The 27,496-nt window shown below is 42.8% G+C and overlaps 1 protein-coding gene across 1 annotated transcript in view; it reads right to left on the bottom strand.

The window, feature by feature from the left end:
• RIGI (RNA sensor RIG-I) overlaps positions 1–27,496 on the bottom strand; it is a 48,699-nt gene that overhangs the window by 4,318 nt on the left and 16,885 nt on the right. Inside the window, 8 exon segments of the mRNA XM_055428107.2 lie at positions 11,157–11,308; positions 12,758–12,928; positions 15,499–15,589; positions 18,288–18,436; positions 19,509–19,644; positions 20,584–20,741; positions 24,333–24,452; positions 27,040–27,202. Of these exon segments, the coding sequence (XP_055284082.1) occupies positions 11,157–11,308; positions 12,758–12,928; positions 15,499–15,589; positions 18,288–18,436; positions 19,509–19,644; positions 20,584–20,741; positions 24,333–24,452; positions 27,040–27,202 (1,140 nt within the window).

Genomic DNA, 27,496 nt, shown 5'->3' with positions numbered 1-27,496 from the left:
ATCTTCATCAAAGACCCATAAAAGCATGAAAGATGTCCATAAAATAGTCATGTGAACCATGCTTTCTACATTAGTAGTTGGTAAAACTTTTAAAATCCTTCACAAACAGACATATGATATGCATTGACTGTTTCAGGAATAAAATACCCACTCCCAAGGTATAAACCCATTGAACAGAACAGCAGGCAGAGGAGTCCCCCGCCACCTAAAATCTTTTTTCTCTCTTCCCTTCCAAACCACAAAGAATACTGTTGAATTACATTAACGTTAAATGTCTAAATAGGATGACTACATTCTACCTCAAAATTTAGGCATTGGCTAAGTACAACTAAGAGCGCTGAAACATTATATATAAAATAAACATAAGATTCTGGACAATGAAGAGAAGAAGGCAGACCAGCTAGAAACCATGGGCCCCTAGAAACAGCGTGGAAGTGAGATCCCTGGGGTTTTCTTTTTTTGCCTTGTGTATATATCCCAGACATGGGGCTGAAGAAGCTGGCAACCAGAAATGTCTCTCAGCACAGACAGGAAGTCTCAACAAAAGCCTGTCTCTCCAGCCAAAAGGTGAAGACAGGGGCAACTAGCAAGACAGAAAACTTTTAGACAATAGCTGTTCCACAGGGAGAAATCAACAACAATGACAAAAAAAAAAAAACAAGAACAAGAAACCCTGAATCTAGTGGGAAGGAACCTAGAATTCCATTTTGCAGGGCTGATACGAAGCATCTCAACACTCCCCCCTGGTGGTGATGTCAGAGAAGGCCACATAGGGAGCCAGGATTTTCAGTCCTGCCACATGGTAGCCCCCCTTGCCTGTAGTATCCATAGAGATCACACTGGGAGCCAGAACTTCCATTCCCACGGGGAAGTAACAAGGAGCCTCCCCTTGCTGACATCAACAGAAGCTGAGCAGGAAACCTAGACTTCTACCCTCACCTGGCAGTTATGAAACAGGGTCACCTACCTGCCCTGCCAGAACAGTATCAGAAGAAGCCAGCTAACACAGAAGGTTAAGATCCCAAATTTCATCGTCTGGTATGAAAACCTCTGGGTTTTGATTTAAAAATCACTCTTTATACCAAAAACCAGAAATATCTAAAATTTAATGGAATAAAAAAGACAAGACAACCTGTTGATGCTAACACCGAGATGATAGAGATTTGCAAATCATCTGACAAAAACTTTAGCTAAAATAAAAATGCTTCAGTGGGTCATCATAAACACTCCTGAAACAAACAAAGTTAGAGGCGCAACAAAGAAATGGAAGATATAAAGAAGAACAGAATGGAAATTTTAGAACTAAAAGATACAACAACCAAAACAAAAAGTTGAGTGGATGGGCTCAATAGCAAAAAGGAAAGGACAAAGGAAATAATCCGGGAACTGGAAGACAGAACAACAGAAATGACCCAGTCTAAACAACAGAGAGTAAATAGAAAAAAATTAATAAACGAGCAGAGCCTCAGGTAACTTTCAGTTCAGTTCAGTTCAGGTAACTTTAGGACTATGTTAAAAAGATCAACAGTTATGACAGGAGAGGGGAAAGAGCAGAGCTTAAAAAGTGCTCAAAGAAACAATGACCAAACATTTCCCAAATTTTACATAACAGAACCCTACAGGTGTAAGATGCTGGACAAATCCAAACAGGTTAAATGCAAAGAAACCACACCAAGACACATTATAATTAAACTTCTGAAAACTAGAGACACAGGAAAAAACTTCGGTGTGTATGTAGGGTTTGCCCCTTACCTTCATTTATTTATCTATTTCTGGATTTACATGGGTTTTTATATAGCAATTTCACCTTTAAGAGATTTATCCTATGGGAAGTCCAGATCATTTCATTTATATTGTCTTTTTAAAATTTTTTTCAATTGAAGTGTAGCTGATTTACAATGTTATGCCAATCTCTGCTGTACAGCAAAGTGACTCAGTTACACACATAGACACATTTTTTTCCTACTATGGTTTATCACAGGATATTGAATATGTTCCCTGTGCTATACAGTAGGACCTTGTTGTTTATCCTATTGTTGTTTAAACTATTATATGTAATAGTTTATGTTTAATTTGCTAATCCCAAACTTCCCTCCCTGATCCACTCCTCCTTGGCAACAAGTCTGTTCTCTAAACACATAAGAAAAAAATCTTGAAAGCAACCAGAAAAAAAAAAAAAAAATGACACGTTACCTACAAGGGAAAAACAATCTGAATGATACCAGATTTCTCATCAGAGAATGTGGAGAGCAGACAAAAGTGACACAGTATTTTTCAAATGCTAAAAGAAAACCCTGTCAATCCAAATGCTCCAAGAGGATATCAAACAAACAAAGAGGAAATCAAGACATTCTCAGATGAAGCAAAACAAATTATTTTAAGAATTTGTTCACCAGCAGATGTTCCCTTCCCTAAAAGAAGAGCAAAAAGAAGTTCTCTAAAGAGAAGAACATGACAGAAGAAAACCTGAAACATCAAACATGAAGAGAGAGCATGGTGATTACAGAGCAGAGCCGTGTGTGGAAGGCTCTTCCCTGCCCCGCTGGTCTGTGGGGCTGCCTCTTTTTTATCCAGTGTTCCAGGTGGAACCAGACAGCTGAGGTGTAAGCCCTGTTCCTACCACTTAGCAGCTGTGTCATTCTGGGCAAGGGCCTCAAATATAAACTGGGAATAGTCATAGCATTTACTTCATAGGTTGTTGGGCGGTAACATGAGTTAATAATTGATCAGGACTGCCTGGCATAGCTTTAATGCTCCTTGGTATTCGTCTTGGTCTGTTAGGCTGTCTTTTGCCAAGAACCATGAAAATGTTAATGATGGTGATTTGTACTTCAATACTGGGTAGGGCAATACCTATTTATGAGTTATTTTTTCAGAAATGTCATCACTATTTTCATTTATGTATGTGTCTATATAAACTCTGGAGCCATTTTACAAAGCTAAAATATAATTTATATTTTGATTATGGGCTATGATACATGTACAACTGAGTTTGCAGTGAATGCACATCTTTAAAATATTCAGTTATTCCATTCAAGAAAATGGTGTTTCTTCTGCCCTTCTATAGGATTCAAGTTAATCATTTTATGGCCCAGGATGAATCGTCCGGGGTCAAAATTATCCCAAAATGCATCTTGTGGGTGAGGGGCCTGGTGCCATTCTGAGCCTTAAGACATTCCTTTCTTTCATTAACAGACTGCTAGTGACTATATAACATCCAGTTGAAGACGAGCAGGGGGGTACTCTTTCTGCCCCCTTGTGATGTTTATGTCAGAAGCTTTCTCTATCTCCTTTATACTTTAATACAACTTTATTACACACACACACACAAAAAAAGAAAATGGTGTTTCTTTTCTTTCTTTCTTTTTCTAAAGTTTTTTACTTGGCTGTGCTGGGTCTTAGTTGCAGCATGTGGGATCTAGTTCCCTGACCAAGGATTGAACGTGGGCTCCCTGCACTGGGAGCTCAGAGTCTTAGCCACTAGACCACCAGGGAAGTCCCAGGGTTTCTTTTGTCTTAATTTACCTTCTATTACTCAGTAAAATTTTTTTAGTTTTCCTTATTTATGCTTCAAACATTTCTCGTTAGGCCAACAGATGCAGAGTTCTTAATGTGCCCTATTTCCAATTCACATTTTCACTGCTATAAAACTGCTGCATGATGTGTGCATTTATCTCATTTCCTCTGGGTAAATTTCTAGAAATGAAATTCCTGGGTTACGTGATATACATTTCCCTATGAGGAATTTTAATTTCTCAGACATGGTTCTGATCATTACTTAAGGCAAGCTCAGGGTGGGGGGAATGTGACAAGAAAAAAGGTAAAAATATAAACTTGCCCTTTGGGCATCCAATTAAAAAAATCACCTATGTCTAATGATGTTCAATCATATACTAAAATGCAATTAAATAGTTCAGTTCAGTAGCTCAGTCATGTCTGACTCTTTGCAACCCCATGGACTGCAGCACACCAGGCTTCCCTGTCCATCACCAACTCCTGGAGCCTGCTCAAACTCATGTCCATCGCATCGGTGATGCCATCCATCTCATCCTCTGTCGTCCCCTTCTCCTCCCACCTTCAATCTTTGCTAGCATCAGGGTCTTTTCCAATGAGTCGGTTCTACGCATCAGGTGGCCAAAGTACTGGCGTTTCAGTTTCAGCATCAGTCCTTCCAATGAATATTCAAGACTGATTTCCTTTAGGATGGACTGGTTGGATCTCCTTGCAGTCCAAGGGACTCTCAAGAGTCTTTTCCAACACCACAGTTTAAAAAGCATTAATTCTTTGGCGTTCAGCTTTCTTTATAGTCCAACTCTCACATCCATACATGACTACTGGAAAAATCATAGCTTTGACTGCTGCTGCTGCTGCTAAGTCACTTCAGTCATGTCCGACTCTGTGTGACCCCAAAGACGGAAGCCCACCAGGCTCCCCCTTCCCTGGGATTCTCCAGGCAAGAACACTGGAGTGGGTTGCCATTTCCTTCTCCAATGTGTGAAAGCGAAAAGTGAAAGTGAAGTCGCTCAGTCATGTCCGACCCTTAGCGACCCCACAGACTGCATCCTACCAGGCTTCTCCATCCACGGGACTCTCCAGGCAAGAGTACTGCAGTGGCTTGCCACTGCCTTCTCCGATAGCTTTGACTAGACGGACCTTTGGTGGTAAAGTAATGTCTCTGCTTTTAATATGCTGTCTAGGTTGGTCATAGCTTTTCTTCCAAGGAGCAAGCATCTTTTAATTTCATGGCTGCAGTCACAGTCTGCAGTGATTTTGGAGCCCCCCAAAATAAAGTCTCTCACTGCATTGTAATAGCCTCAAATATTTTAAATGTCACTAAAGGCAATAAATATAAACCCTAAAAATTAAACCTCTTACTTCTATACTGAAAACTAAGTAAACTGAAGTAACTGGATAAAGAGGTTTAACCAAAGTCACAAGTTAAGTCTAGAGCACACGGTCTCCCCTTTGCCCACCTGCGGCTGGGAAGCAGCCAAACTCCCTACACTGAGGTGAGAAAAGCGAAACTATGAATACCTGATTGTATGCAGTCATGGGCAGAGATCAGGATGGAAATTCTGCAGTCAAGATGAACTTTTACCCTGTATCTCATTCTCTACTCATAAGAAAGGAAAGTAGGCTCCTTCATTTTGATTTCAAATGACCCTCCACAACTAGAACTATGAAAAACATCCTTTATACTTTATTGCTCTAGAATGAAGTCCAATCAGATCCTGAGGCTTCCATCATGGAAATAAGTTTCTGGAGGGTTCTGGGCTGTCTACGGGTTCAGCTAGATGGCTGCAGAAGAACCAGAGGTCCCCTGAGGGCCACAGTGCTCTGGGGAAGTCAGCCACACATAGGTAATGGACAAGGAGGCTGTGGGTGTGGAGAGCAGAGTGAACAGGCTTTCTTTCCCCTACTCAGGGACTGCCCTATGTGCACTGAACGTCTTCCCTCACGTGTGCAAAGTTCTTTGACATAAAGGGCCCGGGTGCTCAGATCCAATGCCCAGTTCAGTTCAGTCGCTCATTTGTGTCCGACCCTTTGAGACCCCATGAGCTGCAGCACACCAGGCCTCCTTGTCCAATACCAACTCCCAGACTTCACCCAAACTCATGTCCACTGAGTCAGCGATGCCATCCAGCCATCTCATCCTCTGCTGTCCCCTTCTCCTCCTGCCCTCAATCTTTCCCAGCATCAGGGTCTTTTCAAATGAGTCAGTTCTTCGCATCAGGTGGCCAAAGTATTGGAGTTTCAGCTTCACATCAGACCTTCCAATGACCACTCAGGACTCATCTCCTTTAGGATTGACTGGTTGGATCTCCTTGCAGTCCAAGGGACTCTCAAGAGTCTTCTCCAACACCACAGTTCAAAAGCATCAATTCTTTGGCGCTCAGCTTTCTTTATACTCCAACTCTCACATCCATACACGACTACTGGAAAAACCATAGCCTTGACCAGACGGACCTTTGTTGGCAAAGTAATGTCTCTGGTTTTAATATGCTGTCTAGGTTGGTCATAACTTTCCTTTCAAGGAGTAAGCCTCTTTTAATTTCATGGCTGTAATCACCATCTGCAGTGACTTTGGAGCCCCCCAAAATAAAGTCAGCCACTATTTCCACTGTTTCCCATCTATTTGCCATGAAGTGATAGGACCAGATGCCATGATCTTAGTTTTCTGAATGTTAAGCTTTAAGCCAACTTTTTCACTCTCCTCTTTCACTTTCATCAAAAAGCTCTTTAGTTCCTCTTCACTTTCTGCCATAAGGGTGGTGTCATCCGCATATCTGAGGTTATTGATATTTTTCCCGGCAATCTTGATTCCAGCTTGTGCTTCATCCAGGCCAGCATTCCTCATGATGTACTCTATATAGAAGTTAAATAAGCAGGGTGACAATATACAGCCTTCACGTACTCCTTTTCCTATTTGGAACCAGTCTGTTGTTCCATATCCAGTTCTAACTGTTGCTTCCTGACCTGCGTACAGATTTCTCAAGAGGCAGGTCAGGTGGTCTGGTATTCCCATCTCTTTCAGAATTTTCCACAGCTTCTTGTGATCCACACAGTCAAAGGCTTTGGCATAGTCAATAAAGCAGAAATAGATGTTTTTCTGGAACTGTCTTGCTTTTTCGATGATCCGTTGGACGTTGGCAATTTGATCTCTGGTTCCTCAGTCTTTTATAAAACCTGCTTGAACACCTGGAAGTTCACGGTTCACATATTGCTGAAGCCTGGCTTGGAGAATTTTGAGCACTACTTTACTAGCGTGTGAGATGAGTGCAATTGTGCGGTAGTTTGAGCATTCTTTGGCATTGCCTTTCTTAGGGACTGGAATGAAAACTGACCTTTTCCAGTCCTGTGGCCACTGCTGAGTTTTCCAAATTTGCTGGCATATTGAGTGCAACACTTTCACTGCATCATCTTTTAGGATTTGAAACAGCTCAACTGGAATTCCATCACCTCCACTAGCTTTGTTTGTAGTGATGCTTCCTAAGGCCCACTTGACTTCACATTCCAGGATTCCTGGCTCTAGGTGAGTGATCACACCATTGTAATTAACTGGGTCGTGAAGATCTTTTTTGTACAGTTCTTCTGTGTATTCTTGCACCTCTTCCTAATATCTTCTGCTTCTGTTAGGTCCCTACCATTTCTGTCCTTTATTGAGCCCATCTTTGCATGAAATGTTCCCTTGGTATCTCTAATTTTCTTGATGAGATCTCTAGTCTTTCCCTTTTCAAAACACCACAGACAGGGGGCTCACCCCAAGAACCATAAATCCTTTGACTTTTAAGAGAATAAGGTTTCCCCTACCTTGGTATACTTCTCCTAAGCCTCTGCCCTTGACAGCAAAGCCTGCCTCTTTCAACATGGCTTTGCGTACTGGTCCCCACAGCAGGACAGGGACGAGACCAAGTCTCTGCACTCCCGACCGCCAGGGAATTACCAGCTAGCAGCGACTCCTGGCCACCCTGGAGCTGGGTCCTTGCTCACTCTTTACCATCTCTGCCCATTTTCAGTCGATACATGTTAGGGGAATTCCCCAGTGCTAGTAAATAGCCTAATTGAACAGACAGACCTTTGTTGCCAAAGTAATGTCTCTGCTTTTTAATATACTATCAAGGTTGGTCATAACTTTCCTTCCAAGGAGTAAGCGTCTTTTAATTTCATGGCTGCAAACAGCATCTGCAGTGATTTTGGAGCCCAAAAAAATAAAGTCTGACACTGTTTCCACTGTTTTTCCATCTATTTCCCATGAAGTGATGGGACCAGATGCCATGATCTTTGTTTTCTGAATGTTGAGCTTCAAGCCAACCTTTTCACTCTCCTTTCACTTTCATCAAGAGGCTTTTCAGTTCCTCTTCACTTTCTGCCATAAGGGTAGTGTCATCTGCATATCTGAGGTTATTGATATTTCTCCCAGCAATCTTGATTCCAGCTTGTGCTTCTTCCAGCCCAGCGTGCCTCATGATGTACTCTGCATATAAGTTAAATAAGCAAGGTGACAATATACAGCTTTGACGTACTCCTTTTCCTATTTGGAACCAGTCTGTTGTTCCATGTCCAGTTCTGACTGTTGCTTCCTGACCTGCATATAGGTTTCTCGAGAGGCAGGTCAGGTGGCCTGGGATTCCCATCTCTTTCAGAATTTTCCACAGTTTATTGTGATCCACACAGTCAAAGGCTTTGGCATAGTCAATGAAGCAGAAATAGATGTTTTTCTGGAACTCTCTTGCTTTCTCCATGATCCAGCGGATGCTGGCATTTTGATCTCTGGTTCCTCAGCCTTTTCTAAAACCTGCTTGAACATCTGGGAGTTCACGGTTCACATATTGCTGAAGCCTGGCTTGGAGAATTTTGAGCATGACTTTACTAGCGTGTGAGATGAGGGCAATTGTGTGGTAGTTTGAGCATTCTTTGGCATTGCCTTTCTTTGGGATTGGAATGAAGACTGACCTTTTCCAGTCCTGTAGCCACTGCTGAGTTTTCCAAATTTGCTGGCATATTGAGTGCAGCACTTTCACGGCATCATCTTTCAAGATCTGAAATAGCTCAACTGGAATTCCATCACTTCCACTAGCTTTGTTCGTAGTGATGCTTTCTAAGGCCCACTTGACTTCACATTCCAAGATGTCCGAAGAACTGATGCTTTTGAACTGTGGTGTTGGAGAAGACTCTTGAGAGTCCCTTGGAGATCCAACCAGCCCATTCTAAAGGAGATTAATCCTGGGTGTTCATTGGAAGGACTGATGCTAAAGCTGAAACTGCAATACTTTGGCCACCTCATGCGATGAGTTGACTCACTGGAAAAGAGTCTGATGCTGGGAAAGGTTGGGGGCAGGAGGAGAAGGGGACGACAGAGAATGAGATGGCTGGATGGCATTACCGACTCTATGGACATGAGTTTGAGTGAACTCCGGGAGTTGGTGATGGACAGGGAGGCCTGGCGTGCTGTGATTCATGGGGTCGCGGAGAGTCAGACACGACTGAGCGACTGAACTGAACTGAACTGAACAGATATTTAACAGCAGTCTATTTTCTCCTCACTGCACTCTATGACCTGATGCGTTGGCTACAAACGAACGTATGGCTGAGTACTTTTGCTATTCACCTGAAACTACCACCATATTGTTAATCGGCTATACCCCAATACAAAATAGAAAGTTTGAAGAAAAAAAAAATCAAAAAACAGAAAAATTTTAATTTAAAATATAATTTTTTAAAGTAAAAAAAAAATTGAACTCTGGGGCTTCTCTGGTGGCTCAGTGGTAAACAATCCATCTGCTAATGCAGGATACACGGGTTCAATCCCTGGTCCAGGAAAATCCCACATGCTGTGGAGCAACTAAGCCCGTGTGCCACAACTATTGAGCCTGTGCTCCAGAGCCTGAGAACCACAACTTCTGAAGCCTTCACTTCCTAAGCCCATGCTCCGCAATAAGAGCAGCCACAGCAATGAGAAGCCCGCTCGCCTCAACTAGAGAGTAGCCCCACTCACTGCAGCTAAAGTCCTGGCAGCAACAAAGACTCAGCACAGCCAAAAATAAAATAAACAAATAAATTAAATTATATATTAAAAAAAGAATGTCTATCTGTTTGGTCCAGCCTCTGTCTTCCTCAGCAGGCTTTTACTCTATTGCTTTTGCCACACATGAGTGTAAGCACACCGTCATCTAGTGGAGCAGATTAAAAAAAACTATGCCAAAGCTAAAAAGGTTTGAAAGCCTTTAATCAGCATCGTCCCTATATTCTACAAAATGGAGAAGTGGCTCAGTGAAAAAACCCTATCCTAAGTAAAATTAAGGGGGGAAATTAAGAGGAACTAAAGAATTTCCCTGCAATTCTTCTCAGTGAAAATGTAGAAGAGGTACTTTCAAATATCTTGTTCTCCTAACTTTAGGAAGAAATGTTTTTTAAAATGAGTCAACACTGACATAACATCGTAATTTTTTCCTAAAGTAAGCATTAGTTTGCTTTTGATAGTTCATTCCTTCTCAATACTTTTTTGAGTATACAGATTATGACTTTTCAAAATTATGAACCCTATGGAATTAGTCTACTGAACTGTAAGACTCATCTTCATGAAGTTAAAGAAGGACTCTCACCCTTGTCCTATAACAACTCCCATTTTAAGCACTTACTTCAAACCAGGCACTGTAGGAAGCAATGCATAGATCTCACTTTATCTCCAAAACCACCCTGTGAGTTCTACAAATACGAATGATAATTTCAAAGAGGAACTACCTGAAGTCACACATTTTTTAAGTGGCAGAGTTGAGACTGGAACCACTGATTCTAATGTTAAAGCTCTTCCCCAGGCCTGCAGAGTCCAGTGTTTCCAGAGAGTCTGAGATGAAGTCTCTGCAAACAGTCTGGAGAAGGTATGGGTGTCTATGTATCGGGGTATCTGTGTGTGTCTCTTTCCCTAATCTGCTTCCATGCTGCGTCATAAAGAAAATTAAAGTCAAACTAAGGTCACTACCGAGAGGCTGGACTGAGCCAGCATGCTACTGCAAGGTCCACACTATCATCCATATGTATAAACAGGCCTTCCAATACTGGGCACAGCTCCAGGCACAGTGAGCCAGGACCCTCGCCCTGAGGACTCCAGATGTCAGAGAGTGATGTGAAGACTAAGAGCTGTGTCTTGCAGTGTTAGGGTGTTGTCCTCAAAATGAACTGTCCGTGTAGGAGCTATTCTAGCTCAGTTTCCCTTTTAGATCTAAAAGCACAGCTTCAAGTATTAGCACTAATAAAATGTCTTTTAGATCATTGAGAAGTAAAGCAGAATGAACCTGATATTCACTGTGGGGTGAATTCCTGGTGGTCCAGTGGTTCAGAACCCACCTGCCAATTCAGGGGATGAGAGTTTGATCCCTGGTTGGGAAACGACAATCCCACATAGTGTGGGGCAACTAAGTCTGCCAGAACGTCTAAGCCTGTGCGCCACAGCTAGAGAGAAGCCTGCACTCTGCAGCGAAGATCCTACGTGTTGCGACTAAACCCAATGCAGACAAATAAACAAATACTTAAAAAAATAAAAATATAACCTAAGAAACACTCAGAGCAAAATGATAACAGGCACCAACCACGCTCACGGTCCCTGTTCATGGCTTACCGTTAGATTCTGAAGGAGTAACATGGATGCAAAGACTTACCTTTTCCTTAAATACTGCTTCATTCCATCTCTGCAGGCTTGAAATGGAGTCATTCATCATTTTTTCTTTGCAGATGTTCATTTTTTCTTTTTCGATTACATCAGCATTACTAGTCAGAAGGAAGCACTTGCTCCCTCTTGCTCTTCCTCTGCCTGTTAGAAAATAAACATTTTATTTGGTGTCTTTGACTTAAAACTCTGACAAATCTGAGAATGTGAAAGAAACAGGGCTATTCCTAAAATTCAACTTTGGTTCACTGAATCCCACTTTCTGGAAAAGCTGAGCTGGTAGGGTGTGGAGTCAAACGCCGGTGTGCATTGTACATTAAACATTCAGACAAACAAGGAGCCCACTTTAGGCTGGTTGCTCAGGGTCTCCCTGGTGCAGTGTGATGGGACAGACACATTATTAGAGACACTGCTTAAAGACAACCCAGCAGGCACCTCCAGGATGACACTGTGAGGGCCCCAAAGATGAAAGATAAACAGATGGGGAAATGGGGAAATAAGTTTTGTTCACAGGACTTTACTGGTGGTCCAGTAGATGGGAATCCACCTGCCAATACAGGGGAAACAGGTTAAAGTCCTGGTCTAGGAAGACACCACATGCCGCGGGGCAACTAAGCTTGTGCACCACAACTACGAGCCCACGCGCTCTGAAGTCTGCACACCCTAGAGCCCGTGCTCTGCAGTGCGACAAGCCCCCGTAACAGGAAGCCCATGCACCGCAAATGGAGACAAGCCCGAGCAGAAAGCAAGGAAAACCCAGCACAGCCAAAAATAAATACAACTTTGAAAAAAGAGACATGTTCACAACCACCAGAATATAGGTGGAAAATGAGAAGCGGTATAAAAAAGATGGTAAAAGGGCCACGGGGCATTCAAATTAGAGATGACTGCCAGCTGGGAGAATGAGGAAGCGGTGATGTGGAAGCAGGGGGAGAGAAGCAAAGGGCAGCAGCAGCAATGCATGAGCAAGTCCTTCAAAAAGGAAAAAAGGCGAAGCCAGGACGGCTGAAGTGGATAATGCACAATGTGGAAGAATGAGAAGCAAGGCTGGAAAGATAAGAGGGTGCCGGATTTTGAAAATGCTTTAACATCAAGAACATTTGGGAGTTTCTATACAGGGAGGTGACATGCTCAGAGCTGTTTTTCAGGAAAAATAATGTGGCAGCTGTAGTTATGGAAATTAAGAAAAAATAAGAAAGACTAGTTAGGGGGCTGCCTAGTTCCAGTGGGACAGAACTCCTTGCAGTGTCCTTTCTGGCACACAGGGGACCCACCCGCACCTAAGCACAGACATGAATGGTTCACATGTGACTGCCGAGCCTCAAAGCTGGAATTTTCCTTCCATCAACATGTCAACCAATATTAACCAAGTAAGCAGTATTCGTTGTAAACAAGAACAAAAATAGACAAAACCGTGGACAAAACTGTTAGCCACCCCATCCTGACCAAGTAGGTCACCGTAAGTAAGGGCCACTGATAGAAGGGTCCGCTGAGCCGCCAGTCACAGTAAAGGAGAAGGGCTGGAGCGGCAGACACATTCATGCGTCAGATAAAACGGGAGCCTTTGAGTCCCGGCATCAAAGCTCTTCTTACCTCTGGTTTGGATCATTCTGATGACATTGCCCACATACTCGTAGAGGATGACCAGATTGCACTGAGCAATGTCAATGCCTTCGTCGGCAACCGAGGTAGCAATTAGAATCTTGCTGTCTCTGTTGGTTCTGAATGCATCCAATGCACACTTCTGTGCTGGGAGGGTCATTCCTGTGTCAGAGGGCATTACATAACTCACCAAGAGGGAACTTTACCCTTGAAAAAAATAGCTGTTAATTATGGAAAGCTTACAACATGCCAGGTACTGTGCTAAGTGCTTTACATTCATGATCTCACAACAGCCCTCCGGGTAGGGCCTATCCCTGTCCTCGCTTTAGAGAAGACAGGGTGTGGGTCTAACATCTTGGACTCTATCACAAGTCTGCCTGACCTCAAATTCCAGCTGCAGCACCTACCAGCTATGTGGTTTCAGTCACGATAATTCAAAACAAATATAAAATTTTTTGAAAAAATACCAACAGCTGGACAAGTATCATAGGATACCACTTATGTGTAGAGTGTGAAAAGGGTACAAATGAATGTATTCACAAAACAGAAGTAGAGTCATGGATGCAGAAAACAAACACGGTTACCAGAGGATAAGAGAAGAAGGGATAAACAGACTGGGACTGACATATACACACTGCTACATATAAATCAGATAACTAGTAAGAACCTGCTCAGTCCTCTGTAATGGCCAAACAGGAGAAGAATCTAAAAAAAAGAGCGGCTATATGTATATGTGCAACTGATTCACTTGGTTGTATACCTGAAACGAACGCAACGTTGTAAATCAACTATTTCCAATAAAAATGCTAAAAATATATCAATAGCTCACTGTAACACCTTTGTGCACATACAGGAGTTCTCAGCTAACAAGACCTTTTCACATCTACTTACTCACGGGAACTTCACAAGGCCCTTTTCAGGTTGATATGGCAAATGTTATGATTCCTCTCTATTACAGGTGAAGACCTGGTAAACTGACAGCTAACGAGCAAAACCAGGCTTGGAATTTAAGTTGAGGACCCTACCACTGTGCAGTTTCCAGCCACTGATACACTGAGATGAGCAGGAACTTAAGCAGTCTCCACCTCGGAGTTAATAGAATTTATAAAAGTTCCAACTCTGTCCCAGTATATTGGCAGCAAAATCTTGAGATATATTTCACTGAGGCCAAAACAATTTCTTTTCACCATGATCTACTGAACAATGAACACGCCCAAGACAGACACCACACTTCACTAATTTCTGAACTTAACTATTTGTTCATCAAACATTTATTCTGCAATTATGGTTTGTCAGATAAGGATAGAATGGTTAAAAGGTTCATTTTTATCTAAAGGGAGCTTCTAGTTTGTGGAAGAAGGCTACACATGGGAAATTATAATTCAATGTGATGACAATGAATGGAGCCAGAACCGTGTGCTGCGGGATGTGGGCGAGGGAGACTCCACCCTAGCGGTCTAGACTTGGGAGGAGGGGAGGAGCTGCCCGGCAGAGGCAGTTACTGGCAGAGTGAGTTCTCAGTGAATGTGGGCGGACGGACAGATGAATGAGTGAACGGATGCATGAACGGAGGGATGGACAAACAAACATGAAAAATATTTTCTGGGTGCTTATGTACGGATGAATAACAAAGTCTGAGAATCAAGTTGGACTCATGCTGGAGTCATACGGCAGAGGACTCTGAATTCCAACCACAAGGTAGTGTTGGACCTCCTTTGGTAAGCCAACTATTCAAAATCTGACTTTGCTTTTTAGATTAATGAAGCTTAAATTTTGCATAAAGGGAAACTTCAAGGGTGATGACCGAGGACTGAGAGCAGGACTGTTTATTATAAACAGCACTAAGTAAGAGATACAGTGAGGACCTGTCATTGCTTGTCACTGAGGTGTGGGGAGCAAGGCTGTGAGAATGTCAGCATGAGGACTGGCCACCTAGGGTCAAAGGTAGCCTTTCATCCCTTAACCCCCCTACCTAGATTTTAGGATTATCTCTAGGACTTTTTTAAATTATAAAATACATAATGCATATAAGTTTTTTATATTTTAAAGAATAGCAACTAAATAGAGAACATTTCTATTTCCAGTTAATCTACTGGTTGAAAATTTGAGCAAGAGAGTAACATACTCAAACAATATTAAAAACAAAACAAAACTTTAGATTTTGTCTGCAGGACATATGGGAGGAGGAAAGTCTACAAGTTTCTGACATTTGAGCATGGTGATGGCTTTTCAATCTGTCCACTGTGCTAGGCTGAACTGCAGCCCCCTGATATTCACCTACGTGTTTCTGTGAAGGGAATTGGCAGATGTAATTAAACTTCTTAAATCAGTTGATATGGTTACTCAATAGGGACTTCATTTTAGGCAGGCCTGACCTAAACAAGGGGGCACTTGAAAAGAGGACTGAGGTGATCCCTGACCTCAGAGACTCTGGACAGCTCACGCCTATGGGGTTCCACCTGGTCCTGACCTGCCCTGTGGACTCCGACTGGCTTTGCCAGTCCAAGTATGTCAGTTCCTTGTACTAAATCCCTGTGTGCCTGTCTGTGTGCAATATACACGTGTTGCTATATATATATATGAATGTATATATGTATATATTTATAATCTCCTACTGGTTTTGCTTCTCTGGTTGAACCCTGACTGATACAAGCACTAAGAAAGAATTAAAATATATCATATATGTTCTTATATATATAGTATATTAGATCTAATGCACTATATATAAATACCCATTGTCTGATTTGTTCTGCCACGTCCAGTCAATATGCCAGGTTTTAGAAAGCTGAGCTTAGGGTTTTCTTCAATCCAGTTCTTTAAGGCCTGAAAATACAAAGCAATTGTCAGCTGGATACTGTATCATCTGTACACTATCTGTATTAATTCAAGCAAAAAGAGGGAATGGCAGAGGATGGGATAGTTAGATAGCACCACTGACTCAACAGACATGGATCTGAGCAAACTCCAGGAGATAGTGGAGGACAGGGGAATTTGGCATGTAGCAGTCCATGGGGTCACAAAGAGTTGGACATGACTTAGTGACTAAACAACAATGCAAGTAGAAAAAAAGCTTAAAGTAAACGATAATGAAAAAGAATTAAAAAAGAAGGTATGTATAACTGAATCACTCTGATTTACAGCAGAAATAAAAACAACATCATAAATCAACTCTACTTCAATTTTTAAAAAGTTTACAGACAAGTACGCTGAAGTAGTTTTCAGACTAATAGACCTGAGGAATCAAAAGCTTCCTGTAATTGAATACTATGCAATAAATAACTATAATGGTGTCTATCTTTGTAATCTGAAATGATTCAATTTCTAAGACATTTTTTCAATGAAAAAGGCAAGGTTCAGAATAGCGGGTAGGTAGAAAATAAGTGAATTTAGAAATCTCAGGACACAAGATCAACATACAGGCATTAGTTGTATTTCTAAATACTAGCAACAAACAAAAGTACCATTTATAATAGCATTAATACTTAGGTATAAGTTTAACAAAATATGTGCAGAATCTGTATGCTGAAAATGATGAAACGCTGATAAAAGAAACCAAAGAAGATGTGGCAGGCAGCCTCTAAGGTAGCTGTGAGTGATCTCCACCCCTTGGAATTCAGATCCTGTTTAATCCCGTCCCCTCAAGTATGAACTGAACTCACTGACTTACTTCTAATGAATAAAATAAGGCATACTTGAGGGGAATCACTTCCAAGTTGAAGCTATAACATGACTGTGACCTTGATATTAGACGCCCTCTCAATCTCTCTGGATCACTTACTCAAGGGGAGGCCAGCACCTCTTTGTGAGGCCAGCCTGTGGAAAGGCCCCATGAATGAGCTAAGCATGTGTGTGCATACTTAGTCACTAAGTCATGTCCAACTCTCTTTGCGACCCCTATGGACTGTCGCCCTCCAGGCTCCTCTGTCAGTGGGATTTCCCAGGCAAGAATACTAAAGTGGGTTGCCATTTCCTTCTCCAAGGGATCTTCCTGACCCAGGGATCTAACCCGTGTCTTCTGTGTCTCCTGCATTGCAGGCAGATTCTTTACCCACTGAGCTATCGGGGAAGCCCCCATGAATGAGCTAAGCGCATCTTCTGCCAAAAGTCACACAAGTGGGGTTGGACATTGATCCTCCCAGCCTTGAGATGGCTGTAGCCAAGGCCAACAACTTGACTGGAGCCTCATGAGACATCCTGAGACGGAAACACCCAGTTAGTTGTTTCCAGATTACTGACCCACACACATTATAAGATGATAGGTGTTCTGTTGTTTCCAGCTACTTAGGTTTGGGATAAACTGTTATCAGCAGTAGATAACTAATACAGAAGCCCTATATAAATAAAAAAGATACACTGTTATGATATCATTTCTCCCCAGTTTTATCTATAGATTCAGTGCCATCCCAAATGAAATTTCAATAGATTTTCTTATAGATGTGGATGAGCTTATTCCAAAATAAAAATGGAAAGGTAAAGAAAGATAGCTAAGACAAAGTTGAAAAAAATTAAAATGTTGGAAGACTCACACTCCCTGATTTCAAGACTTAATTACTATAAAGCTACAGTAATTAAGACCGCATTCAGGATGGTGAAAGGACAGATGTACAAATGAATGGAACAGAATCCAGAAATAGACCAACAAGAATAGAGTCGACTGATCTTTTTAAGTTACAAATGCAATTCAATGGAGAAAGGATAGTCTTTTCATCATATATGCTGAAATAACTGGATGCCCACGGGCTAAGAGAAAAAAAACTCAATCCATACTTCAAAATGAATTGTAGACTTAAATATAAAACCTAAATCTATAAAACTTCTAGAAGATAACATGTGAAAAAATCTTTGTGCTCTTGGGAAGGCAAAGGTTTCTTAGACACAAAATCAAAAGCACAATCTACAAAAGGAAAAATAAAAAAAGATAAAATGGACCTGTCAAAGGTTAAAACTTTCAGTAAGAGATACGGTTAAGAGAATGAAAAGATCTTGAAGAAAATGTTTGCAGATCACATTTCTGATAGACATTTTTGCAGAAAAAAGAACTCTCAAAAAACTAACAACAATAACTTAAAAACTCCACAATAATAAATAACCCGGTTAAACCCCTTTTTAAAATGGGCAAAAGATGTAAACAGACACTTCATCAAAGGAGACACATGAATGGCTAATGAGCATATGAAAAAAATGATAAATCATATTAGTCATTAGTGAAATACAAATTAAAACCTTAGTGAGGTACCGCTAGGTGCCCATGGCTAAAAATTTTTTAATTGATGGAAAGAACAAAAATGTGTGAAGTGCTTGCTGTGAGGGTATCAAGGCATTAAAAACCAGAGTGATTGAGACAGTGAGGTATTAGTGTAAGGATAAACAAACAGAAAATCAGAATAGAATAAAGAGCCCAGAAACAGACTCACACAGACCCTACACAGGGATGCTTAATTGCAAAGAAGTGAAGAACGGACAATCTAAAACTAAAATGGTACTGGGCCAACTTGTTCTCCACAAGGAGGAAGAAGCTTACATCCACTAGTGCTCGGGTTTTCACAAAGAGGATGGTTCTGGTCTCTGGGTTTAAGTGGTATTCCTCTTGCAAGATGAAGCAGAGATCTTTGAGTTTAGGGTTCTCATTGCTGGGATCCATGGAAATACCTTCTAGTTCCAACAGCTTTTCTGCAAAAGGGGAATATTTTACAAAAGGTTTATGTATGTGTGCTAAGTCGCTTCAGTCATATCCAACTCTTTGCTATGCTATGGACTATAGCCTGCTACCCTTCGCTGTCCATGATATTCTCCAGGCAAGAATACTGGAGTGGGTTGCCATGCCCTCCTCCAGAGGATCTACCTGACCCAGAGGTCAAACCCACATGTCTTGCATCTCCTGCGTTGGCAGGCAGGTTCTTTACCACTAGTGCCACCTGGGAGCCCACAAAAGGTTTATAAATTCTAGTAATTTAGAACACACTGCAACCTTTCTCTATAGTTCACACATTTCATCTCTCAATCTCTGACCAGAATTTTATGATAAATAACCACCAATGCAATGCATACACTGAATATACTAATAAATGCATAAATTTCCCCTCCCCCCAGAGAGCTAGTTGTTCAGTGTTTAGCATATGTATAGTTAATACTTTGGTATAGACCGAGAAAATTATTTGGGAAAAGGCATTTGAGAGAGGAAGAAGAAAGACTTACTTTTCATTTAATATTTTCCTACATTTTTCTTAATATGAACACAGTGGCATCATGAGCCATATTGGTTTTCTTCTTTATATAGAAGTACATACTTACAATCTTGTTTGGTCGCCAAGTCGTGTCTGACTCTTTGCTCCCCATGAACTGCAGAATGCCAGGCGTCCCTGTCCTTCACTACTTCGGAGAGTTAACTCAAATTACAGTCTTAATATCATTAAAACTTTTTTATATTTTTTAAATCTTTATAAAATTACTAAAAGTTAAACCAAAAAATGTTCATATCAATTGACTATTTCTACAGGATGTATCTTTTGCAAATCCTACTATTTTTTCCTTCTTTGAAACAGGAAATAGTGTAAGCAGCAGATTCTTTTCCTAAGTGCAGATTTCCCTGAAGTTTCACAGTCCTGCCACGTATCCTATCTTCTTAAGCCCAGGACAAGTCCCTGAGCATCACCAGGTGTTGCTAAGTGTGACACCATATGTGTACGCTGCCCTTGGAGTCTCCAGGCTACACTGGCTTCCTCCCCCTGGAAACACCACCCACCTTCAAATCTCTGAGTGAGATCTTGCTCAATTGCATCAAATCCTGCTGCCCGGACATTTCTGAAGAAGTTTTTCAAGTAATTCAGAGCATCTTTCATCCGTGCATCCTCACTGATAATGAGGGCATCATTGTATTTCTGTTGAAAATGGAAAGTTTCAGTATGTTTCTAATGTCTAATACAACTGCTGTACTTAAGTTCATTTCACTGTACTTAACACATAATTAATTTTAATAATAAACTTGTCTCAAGTATATTCCAACTTAGTTTTTAAAGATGAATTGTCTCTAACAGTAAATTATTGTCTCTGCAATAAAACCTTAGAACTACACTGTAAAAAAAAAACAAACCCTCAATTAGCTAGAATTAGTCATTAATTCGGATCACTTTGGATCCTAGAATCCTTAGAAGGGAAAGAAAATTACATGAAAAATGCACGTCAAAGATTAAATCACAAAAATGAAAGCAAAGCAACTTCCACATCAACCTGCTTCATAATTCAGACATTCAACTTAACCTCTTTGTACATCCAAAACCATCACTGAATTGTACCTGTTCAGAATGATGGCGCTGATCCCTTACACCAGATATTCAGTTAAGTTTATTAAAATTCTACAAATTCATATGGATTGAATGTATTTTAAAATATTTTCAATGGCATGATAAGCAGAGGTGATGGTGGTAACTATTGCTTAAGTTCTTGGTTAACCAGCAAACAACTACAGACTCTGGACTTCTTAGCATATAGTTTGATCAAAGGTAGGAAAACATGCTTCAAGCTATGGCAACACGACCCACCTACTGAACTTTCAAGACTTTAAAGATGGCTGTCCATGGTCATGTATCTACAGTAATATTCCCCACCCCCAAAGTCAAATACGGGGATACTGAGGTACAGCACAGACCCACGGCCTTTGTTTCTGTCCCTCAGCCTCTAGGGCTGGGTTTCAGAGAACAAAGACAGAGGCTGAATAAGAACCACCGGGAAAGTTCCTAAATGATGCTCTCTCAGCTGCCACAGCACAGCTCCCAGTAGGTGTTAGGACGGAAATGTCCTTTTCCAAAGAAGCCACGTACCCGCAAATGTGACGTGTACAAAAACAGGGCTTTACAAATCCTGCTTTCTTCATCTTTGTCTGGCATCTGAAACACCATGCACGCTTTCTGAACTGCGATAATCCACTGTTCATATTTCTGTGTCCCAAAATTCCTATTTTGAATTTGAGATAAGTTTTCTGGAAAAAAAAAAAAAAAGAAGTTTCCCACTGTGTCATCTGTCTAGTCATTTAAGGCCCCAAGCATGTCTCGCCTTCTAATTTTGATTCCTTACTCTTTGTACACAGTCTTTCTCTTGAGACAGTTTTCAGCAGTGTGTCTACATACAAACATAATTGCTTACTGAATACCGACTACGTACCAAGAACCAACATGTCTTGTATTTAAAATTTCATTTCACAACCCCATGACGTAGATACATTTTATAGATGAGGAAATGGAAGCTCGGAGAAGTGAAATCATTACTCCAAGTCACACAGCTAGTATATAGAGGGAGCATAGGAATTCAAACCCAGATGTGTCCCATACCCAAGCTCTACCGGTTCTCTGAGCTGACAACCAAAGAGACCAGAGGCCAAACAATGGCCATGGAAAAAAACCTAACTGCCCCCACCCCGGCTTTCTTTCTTGGCTTCGCTGGGTCTTTGCTGCATACACAGAGGCTTTTCTAGGTTGCATGTGGGCTTCTCTAGCCGGGGTGCATGGGGTTAGCTGCCCCATGGCATATGGGATTTTAGCTCCCTGACCAGGGTTTGAATCTTCGTCCCCTGCTTTGGAAGGCAGATTCTTAACCACTGGACCACCAGGGAAGTCCCCTCACCCATTCATCTTTAATCAGAGGAATAAAGGCAGTTACCCAGACAAGCAGCAGTAGCCCCATCTACAAACAAGGGGGCTACCATTAAACTAGAGCAATCAACAGTTATTTACTGAACTTCAGTTTAGTTCAGTTCAGTCGCTCAGTTGTGTCCGACTCTTTGCGACCCCATGAATCACAGCACGCCAGGCCTCCCTGTCCATCACCAAATCCCGGAGTTCACTCAAACTCATGTCCATGGAGTCGGTGATGCCATCCAGCCATCTCATTCTCTGCCATCCCCTTCTTCTCCTGCCCCCAATCCTTCCTAGCATCAGAGTCTTTTCCACTGAGTCAACTTGTTGCATGAGGTGGCCAAAGTATTGGACTTAGGTAGGTGCAAAACTGAGCTAGCCATCTGGCAGTGAGCAGTGGACAGTGTCTGAACAGGTGAAGAGGTGGCGGGAGGGTATAAGAGACAAGAAGAATAAGAAGGCAGAAAGCCATGTCTCCCCACCCTTCTCCACCTCCACAACCCTGAGCAAATCCTAATGCTTCTGGATAACACCATGATCTCCTCCAACCTGGTCTCCTTACCACCTTCCTCCTTCCCTCCAGTTCAGTCTCCATTCAACAACCGGAGGGAATTTCCAAAACTGCAGATGAGAGACAATGCTAATCCACTGATTAAAAACCTTTAGGGAGGGACTTTCCTGGCAGTCCAGGGGTTAAGACTTAACCTTTCAAAGCAAAGGGTGCAGGTTTGATCCCTGGTCAGAGAACTAAGGTCCCAAATGATGTAACAAAGGTCCTGCGTGTTACAAGACTCAGTGCAGCCAAATAAATAAATACATGTATTTTTTAAAGTCTTGAGGGATTTCCTTGGTGGTCCAGTAGCTAAGGCTCTGCACTCCCAACGAACAGGGCCTGGGTTTGACCCCTGATCAGGGAACTAGATCCCATATGCCGCAACTAAGACCCAGCGCAGCCAAATAAATAAATGTCAAAAATAACAATAATAAATGCTTTAAAAAATAAAATACAAGTGTTTAGTGGGTTTCTCCAGCCAAACTCCTAGTCCGGCCCACAGGGGCTCTGTGGTCTGACCTTTACCTGCTTCAGACTCTCCTCTCTAGCGACTTCCCTTCCTACAGCTCTCAGGATTAGTGAAAATCCCCAGACTCTACACGTGCCTGTCTCCTCTGCCTGAAATACCCCTTATTCCCAGCACCCCCACCACGCCCCCACCCCATGTTGCCTGGCTGCGGTCACTCACCCGCCTTTGGCACTACCCTTAGCCAAACCAAAAATGCCGTGAGGGCAGGGGTTGTGCCGCGCTGTGTTCCCACCACCGAGCACTTAGCCCAGCACTGAATGAACAAACAAGAGAATTAGTTCGTTCAAGGGAACTGCTAATAGGCAAGGAGCGGAAAGTTGGCAAGAGAAGCAGAACCAGATTGTGCGAGCAGGGCGCGCACCGCCAGGTGAGCGGCCGGCCCTGAGAGCTCTGCCTGGAAAAATAAGCATTGCCGGCAGGACACTGACGGGATGAAATGGGTAATTCCAGGAAGACGAGCTGGGTAATGGGGGTTTGATGGGAAAGAGGGTAGAGGTTGGCAAAGCAGAACAAGTTGTTAGAAATCAAACTGTGAAAGAAAGAAGAGAAATTAAGCGTGAGAGAAGGTGAGACACAGAAGTTGCCTTGGAGACAGACTTCAACATCTCCAAAACTTGAAGCTCATCTGTGCCTGCCCAAGTTCCCCCTTGCTCTAGAACCAGCAACACCTGCCAGTGCGCACAGGTGCCTAGAGAAGCCCCTCACTCACCACTGGCTCACTCCCACCCAAAGCCGGTGAGCTCTTAAATCTGAACGCCTCTATTAGTGAGCCTGCTCCCTTCACTATCCCATCTCCACTGCCTCAGTTGGGCTCTCTTCATTGCTCATCACAGAACTCATCAGTTCAAAATTGTGCATTGCTTTTAGGATATTTATTTATTTATTTGGCAGCGCTGGCTCTGAGTTGTGGCATGTGGGATCTAGTTCCCTGACTGCAGATGGAAGCCCCCGGCATTTTGAGTGTGGAGTCTAAGCCACTGGACCACCGGGGAAGTCCCACTCCGAGAAAAAAATTCAGGCTCAGCGTGGCCTGCAGGACACCATCACTGTCTGCCCCTTGCCTCCTCCCCAGCCCCACTCTTCTTTCTACTGGTCACCTGTTAGAATTAGCACGAAATCGTGCAGATTCTAAAACTCACTGAGCTCCCTCTTCCCTCTGCAACTGCTGTCGTTTTGACCTCACTTGATCACCTCTCCTTCTTAACCTGGCTGATTTCAAGATCTGTCTCACACATTACCTCCCCCAGGAAGTCCTCCCTACAGCCCAGTCCTGGCCTACGCTCCCCTGTGTGCCCATAACAGCAGTGTGTGACCCTGCCTTTCCACAGGGCCACCATTCACATCTGATTCTCATTGTTTGATGGTGAGTTCCTTGAAGGCAAGACTGTCTTTAATCCTGGTGCTTCCTTTACCTAGCATAGGACCTGGCACAATACCCGGTGAATTAATCATTTGATTTAAAAAAGGAGAAGAGAACTTGGCAACTTCAAGAGGGTCTCAAAAGAATAAAGGATCAAAGGTCACCCCTAGGTTTGAATCCAAGACTTCAGGGCAATGGTGGTTTCATCATATAATGAAAAGTTAAATTTGGAAGGTCAAGAAAGCAATGAATTGATTTAAATACGGTATTTTTCAGGTGTGTGTGTCTAGGTGGATTTACTTTGGCTTTAAAAAGAAAAAAAAAAAGCAAGAGAAAATAAAGGAGGACTTATAAGCCTCCTGAATAACATAAACAAGAAAGTCAAACTCTGGGTATGGTCTTGACATTGTTTGGACTAAGAAAAGTGCAAAAAGACACCAGTGAACAACAGATGGCCGTTCCCAGACGGAGAGAAGACAAAATGAGGTTATTCTCACCAAGAGTTACGGTCCCAAGTTCTTCAAAGATACTCTTTGCCAGAGCCTCCGTCTCCGCCATCAGCTGAGATATGATGCATTTAAATTTGTTTGTAGTCCGTGATTCCACTTTCCTGAAAACTAGAGCCATCAAAAGAAAGTTAGTATTTCTCAGGAAGAACACATCATAGTTGAAAGCTTCTGCTGCTGCTGCTATGTCGCTTCAGTCGTGTCCGACTCTGTGCGACCACATAGACGGCAGCCCTCCAGGCTCCCCTGTTCCTGGGATTCTTTAGGCAAGAACACTGGAGTGGGTTGCCATTTCCTTCTCCAATGCATGAAAGTGAAAGTGAAGTCACTCAGTCGTGTCCGACTCCAAGCGACCCCATGGACTGCAGCCTACCAGGCTCCACCGTCCATGGGATTTTCCAGGCAAGAGTACTGGAGCGGGGTGCCATTGCCTTCTCCGTAGTTGAAAGCAGGTATCTCCAAACCTTTCTCTGCCCTTGTCACTTCCTCTGTAAAACCCGAAGCCCTAAGCTCACAGGCAGGTCATCTGAATGATGAAATAAATACTCAAGACACCTTGCAGCCACTCCCTAGTGTTTAATGCACTCATTCTAACATTTTTCATGGTCCAAGTCTAATTCAACTTTTTTTTTAATAATTTTATTTATTTTTGGCTGTGCTGGGTCTTCATTGGCTGCATGGGCTTCTCTCTAGTTGCGGCGAGCAGGGGCTACTCTCTAGTTGGAGTTCATAGGCTTCTGATTGTGGTGACTTCTTTTGTTGAGGGGTGCAGGCCCTAGGGCATGCGGACTTCAGCAGTGGGCTCAGTAGTTGCGGCTCCCAGGCTCTAGAGCTCAGGCTTAGTAGTTGTGGTGCTGGGGCTTAGCTGCTCCATGGCACGCGGGATCCTCCTGGACCAGGGATTGAACCCGTGTCTCCCGCGTTGGCAGGTGGATTCTTTACCACTGAGCCACCAGGGAAGCCCTCAGGCACATTTTAGATTCTAGTTTTCCACATGCATATCTGGTGAAAGAGGTCAGAAGCAAGAGGCCTGGGAGCCGGGAGTCCTCAGCCACACTTTAGACTCTGCATCAAAAGCTCTGGGGCCTTTGGCGAGCGCCTCAACTTTTCTGGGACTGTTTTCTTCCCTCAAAAATGCCCCATGGCTGCTTTTTCATCACTAAGTCATGTCCAACTCATTCATGACCCCATGGACTGTAGCCCTCCAGGCTCCTCTGTTCATGGGATATCCCAGGCAAGGATCTTGGAGTGGGTTGCCATTTCCTTTCCCTAATTCATCTTACTCGGGCTTTCCTGTTAACTCAACACAGAGCTCCTGCTCTGACTAGGCTGATATCCATCTTATTTCTGAAAATACCGTACTTTAAGCCCTGTCTCTGTTCTTTGATCTTCTCCCTTCCCACCTAACCCCCAGGGGGTGTTCACAATGTTCCAAATATTCATTTATGCAGTATCCACAGAACATGCTGTGTTCTGGTGACAGCTGAAAAGAACATGCTCTGCACTCCAGAGAAGGCTGTCTTCTTAGGAGAGAAAGATACACAAGCCAGATGACCAGGCAGAGAGCTGTGACACAGTATGTGCAAAGTGCCATGGAGCACGGGGAGGCGTCTTTCATTCTTCCTGCGGCGGCAATGTCATGGGATAGACAGGGGAAGAGGCGAGGAGGAGTGAGCACAGCCATGTGCAAAGGCTGGGATGGACAAAACTTAGAGAGAGAACATACATGACTCCTCCATCCGAGGAGCCCAGAGAAATGCAACTTGGTTGGGTTTGTGGGATGTAAAAGGAGATGAAGCTCAGAGCGTGGGAGAGACCAGATGATAAAGAAATTTGTGCCTGTCCAACTCTTTGCAACTCCTTTGGACTGCAGACCACCAGGCTCCTCTGCCCATGGGATTTTCCAGGAAAGAATACTGGAGTGGGTTGCCATTTCCTTCTCCAGTGGATCTTCCTGACCCGGGGATCGAACCTGCATCTTCTGTGTCTCCTACATTGGCAGGCAGATTTTTTTTTTTTCTTACTGCTGAGTCATCTAGGAAGCCCAAAGAAATTTGTATACGACATCAAAAGTTGTAGGTTGAGTACCCTGTCTAAATTCCTTATAGCCAGGCCCTGACTGTCTCAGGTGCGTCTGTTCTGCCTAGGGCTCAGTTTTGGTCATGCGCTATTTAGAGAGCATGGCGTGAAGCCATACGTGTCTTCCGTACACTCTCCCTTGCTAGGTTAGTAGAGCATTGATATTTAAGAAATATCAATCTTTGTTAGTCAATCTTAGCAATCAGATCATATTCTGATCTTTTGAGGAAAGACAGGATGAGTTCAGATACTTTCACTTCAACCAAAATTCCAGATACACATTCAAATAATGGATAGGAACTCAGAATCGTCCTCAGGTACAGAAGGCAGGAAGGACTGAGCCATGTACATGCTAAGGTGTTCTCAGCACCTCTCTCACTGCCAGTACCTTTGTTAAGTTTTATGGAAATGAAGAGTAAGAATGATTGCTTTCTACAGGCTACTCCTGAGCTTCACTGGGGAGAGAAGCTGGAAATACAATTATTTTTCAAGTTTGCAGATAAATATTTTCCTCTAAACAGAGAAAGGGTAAAAATTCAGTGTTCATCTACATGACCCTGAACTAAGAATAGCAGAGGGCAATAAAGTCCCAAAGGGCTTGTAACTGGATCCCACTTACACTTGCGGGGCTTATAAACAACCTCCTCCAGTTCCTCCAAGTTGTCTCTGACTGTTGTTACCACCGATGTGTCGAGAGAAGCACATAGTCTGCAGATATATTCTGTGGCTTCGGCTGTATTTTTGGCGTCCCCAACGCCAACTGAGGCAGTCAGCCCAATGACCTGTGAGGAGCATTCCAGACCGTCAGACGTCTGGGAAACGGCAAGATGTTTCCATAATCCCTCCTGTAACTCTTCCCTGATAAAGCAGGGTTTTTATTTTTAAAACTAGCTTCAGATAAAGAACAAGGACTTTTTTTTTCCTGACATTCTCTACAACATCAAAAATGGAAAGGCCCCCATTAGGTGAAGCACTGAGTAAATGCAGGGCTCCCTGCTCAGCAGCTGAACACAAACCAGCACAGAAGCCCAGAGCAGAAGCCCTTTCCAGGCAGGACTGCTCTCGTCTTTATGCTT

The sequence above is a fragment of the Moschus berezovskii genome, chromosome 7 (assembly GCF_049115385.1).
Source record: "Moschus berezovskii isolate FMDL1 chromosome 7, NW_MosBer_1.0, whole genome shotgun sequence".
Classification (NCBI taxonomy): Eukaryota; Metazoa; Chordata; class Mammalia; order Artiodactyla; family Moschidae; genus Moschus; species Moschus berezovskii.
The sequence above is the reverse complement of the archived record's forward strand: the minus strand, read 5'-3'. Positions and strand labels throughout refer to the sequence as shown.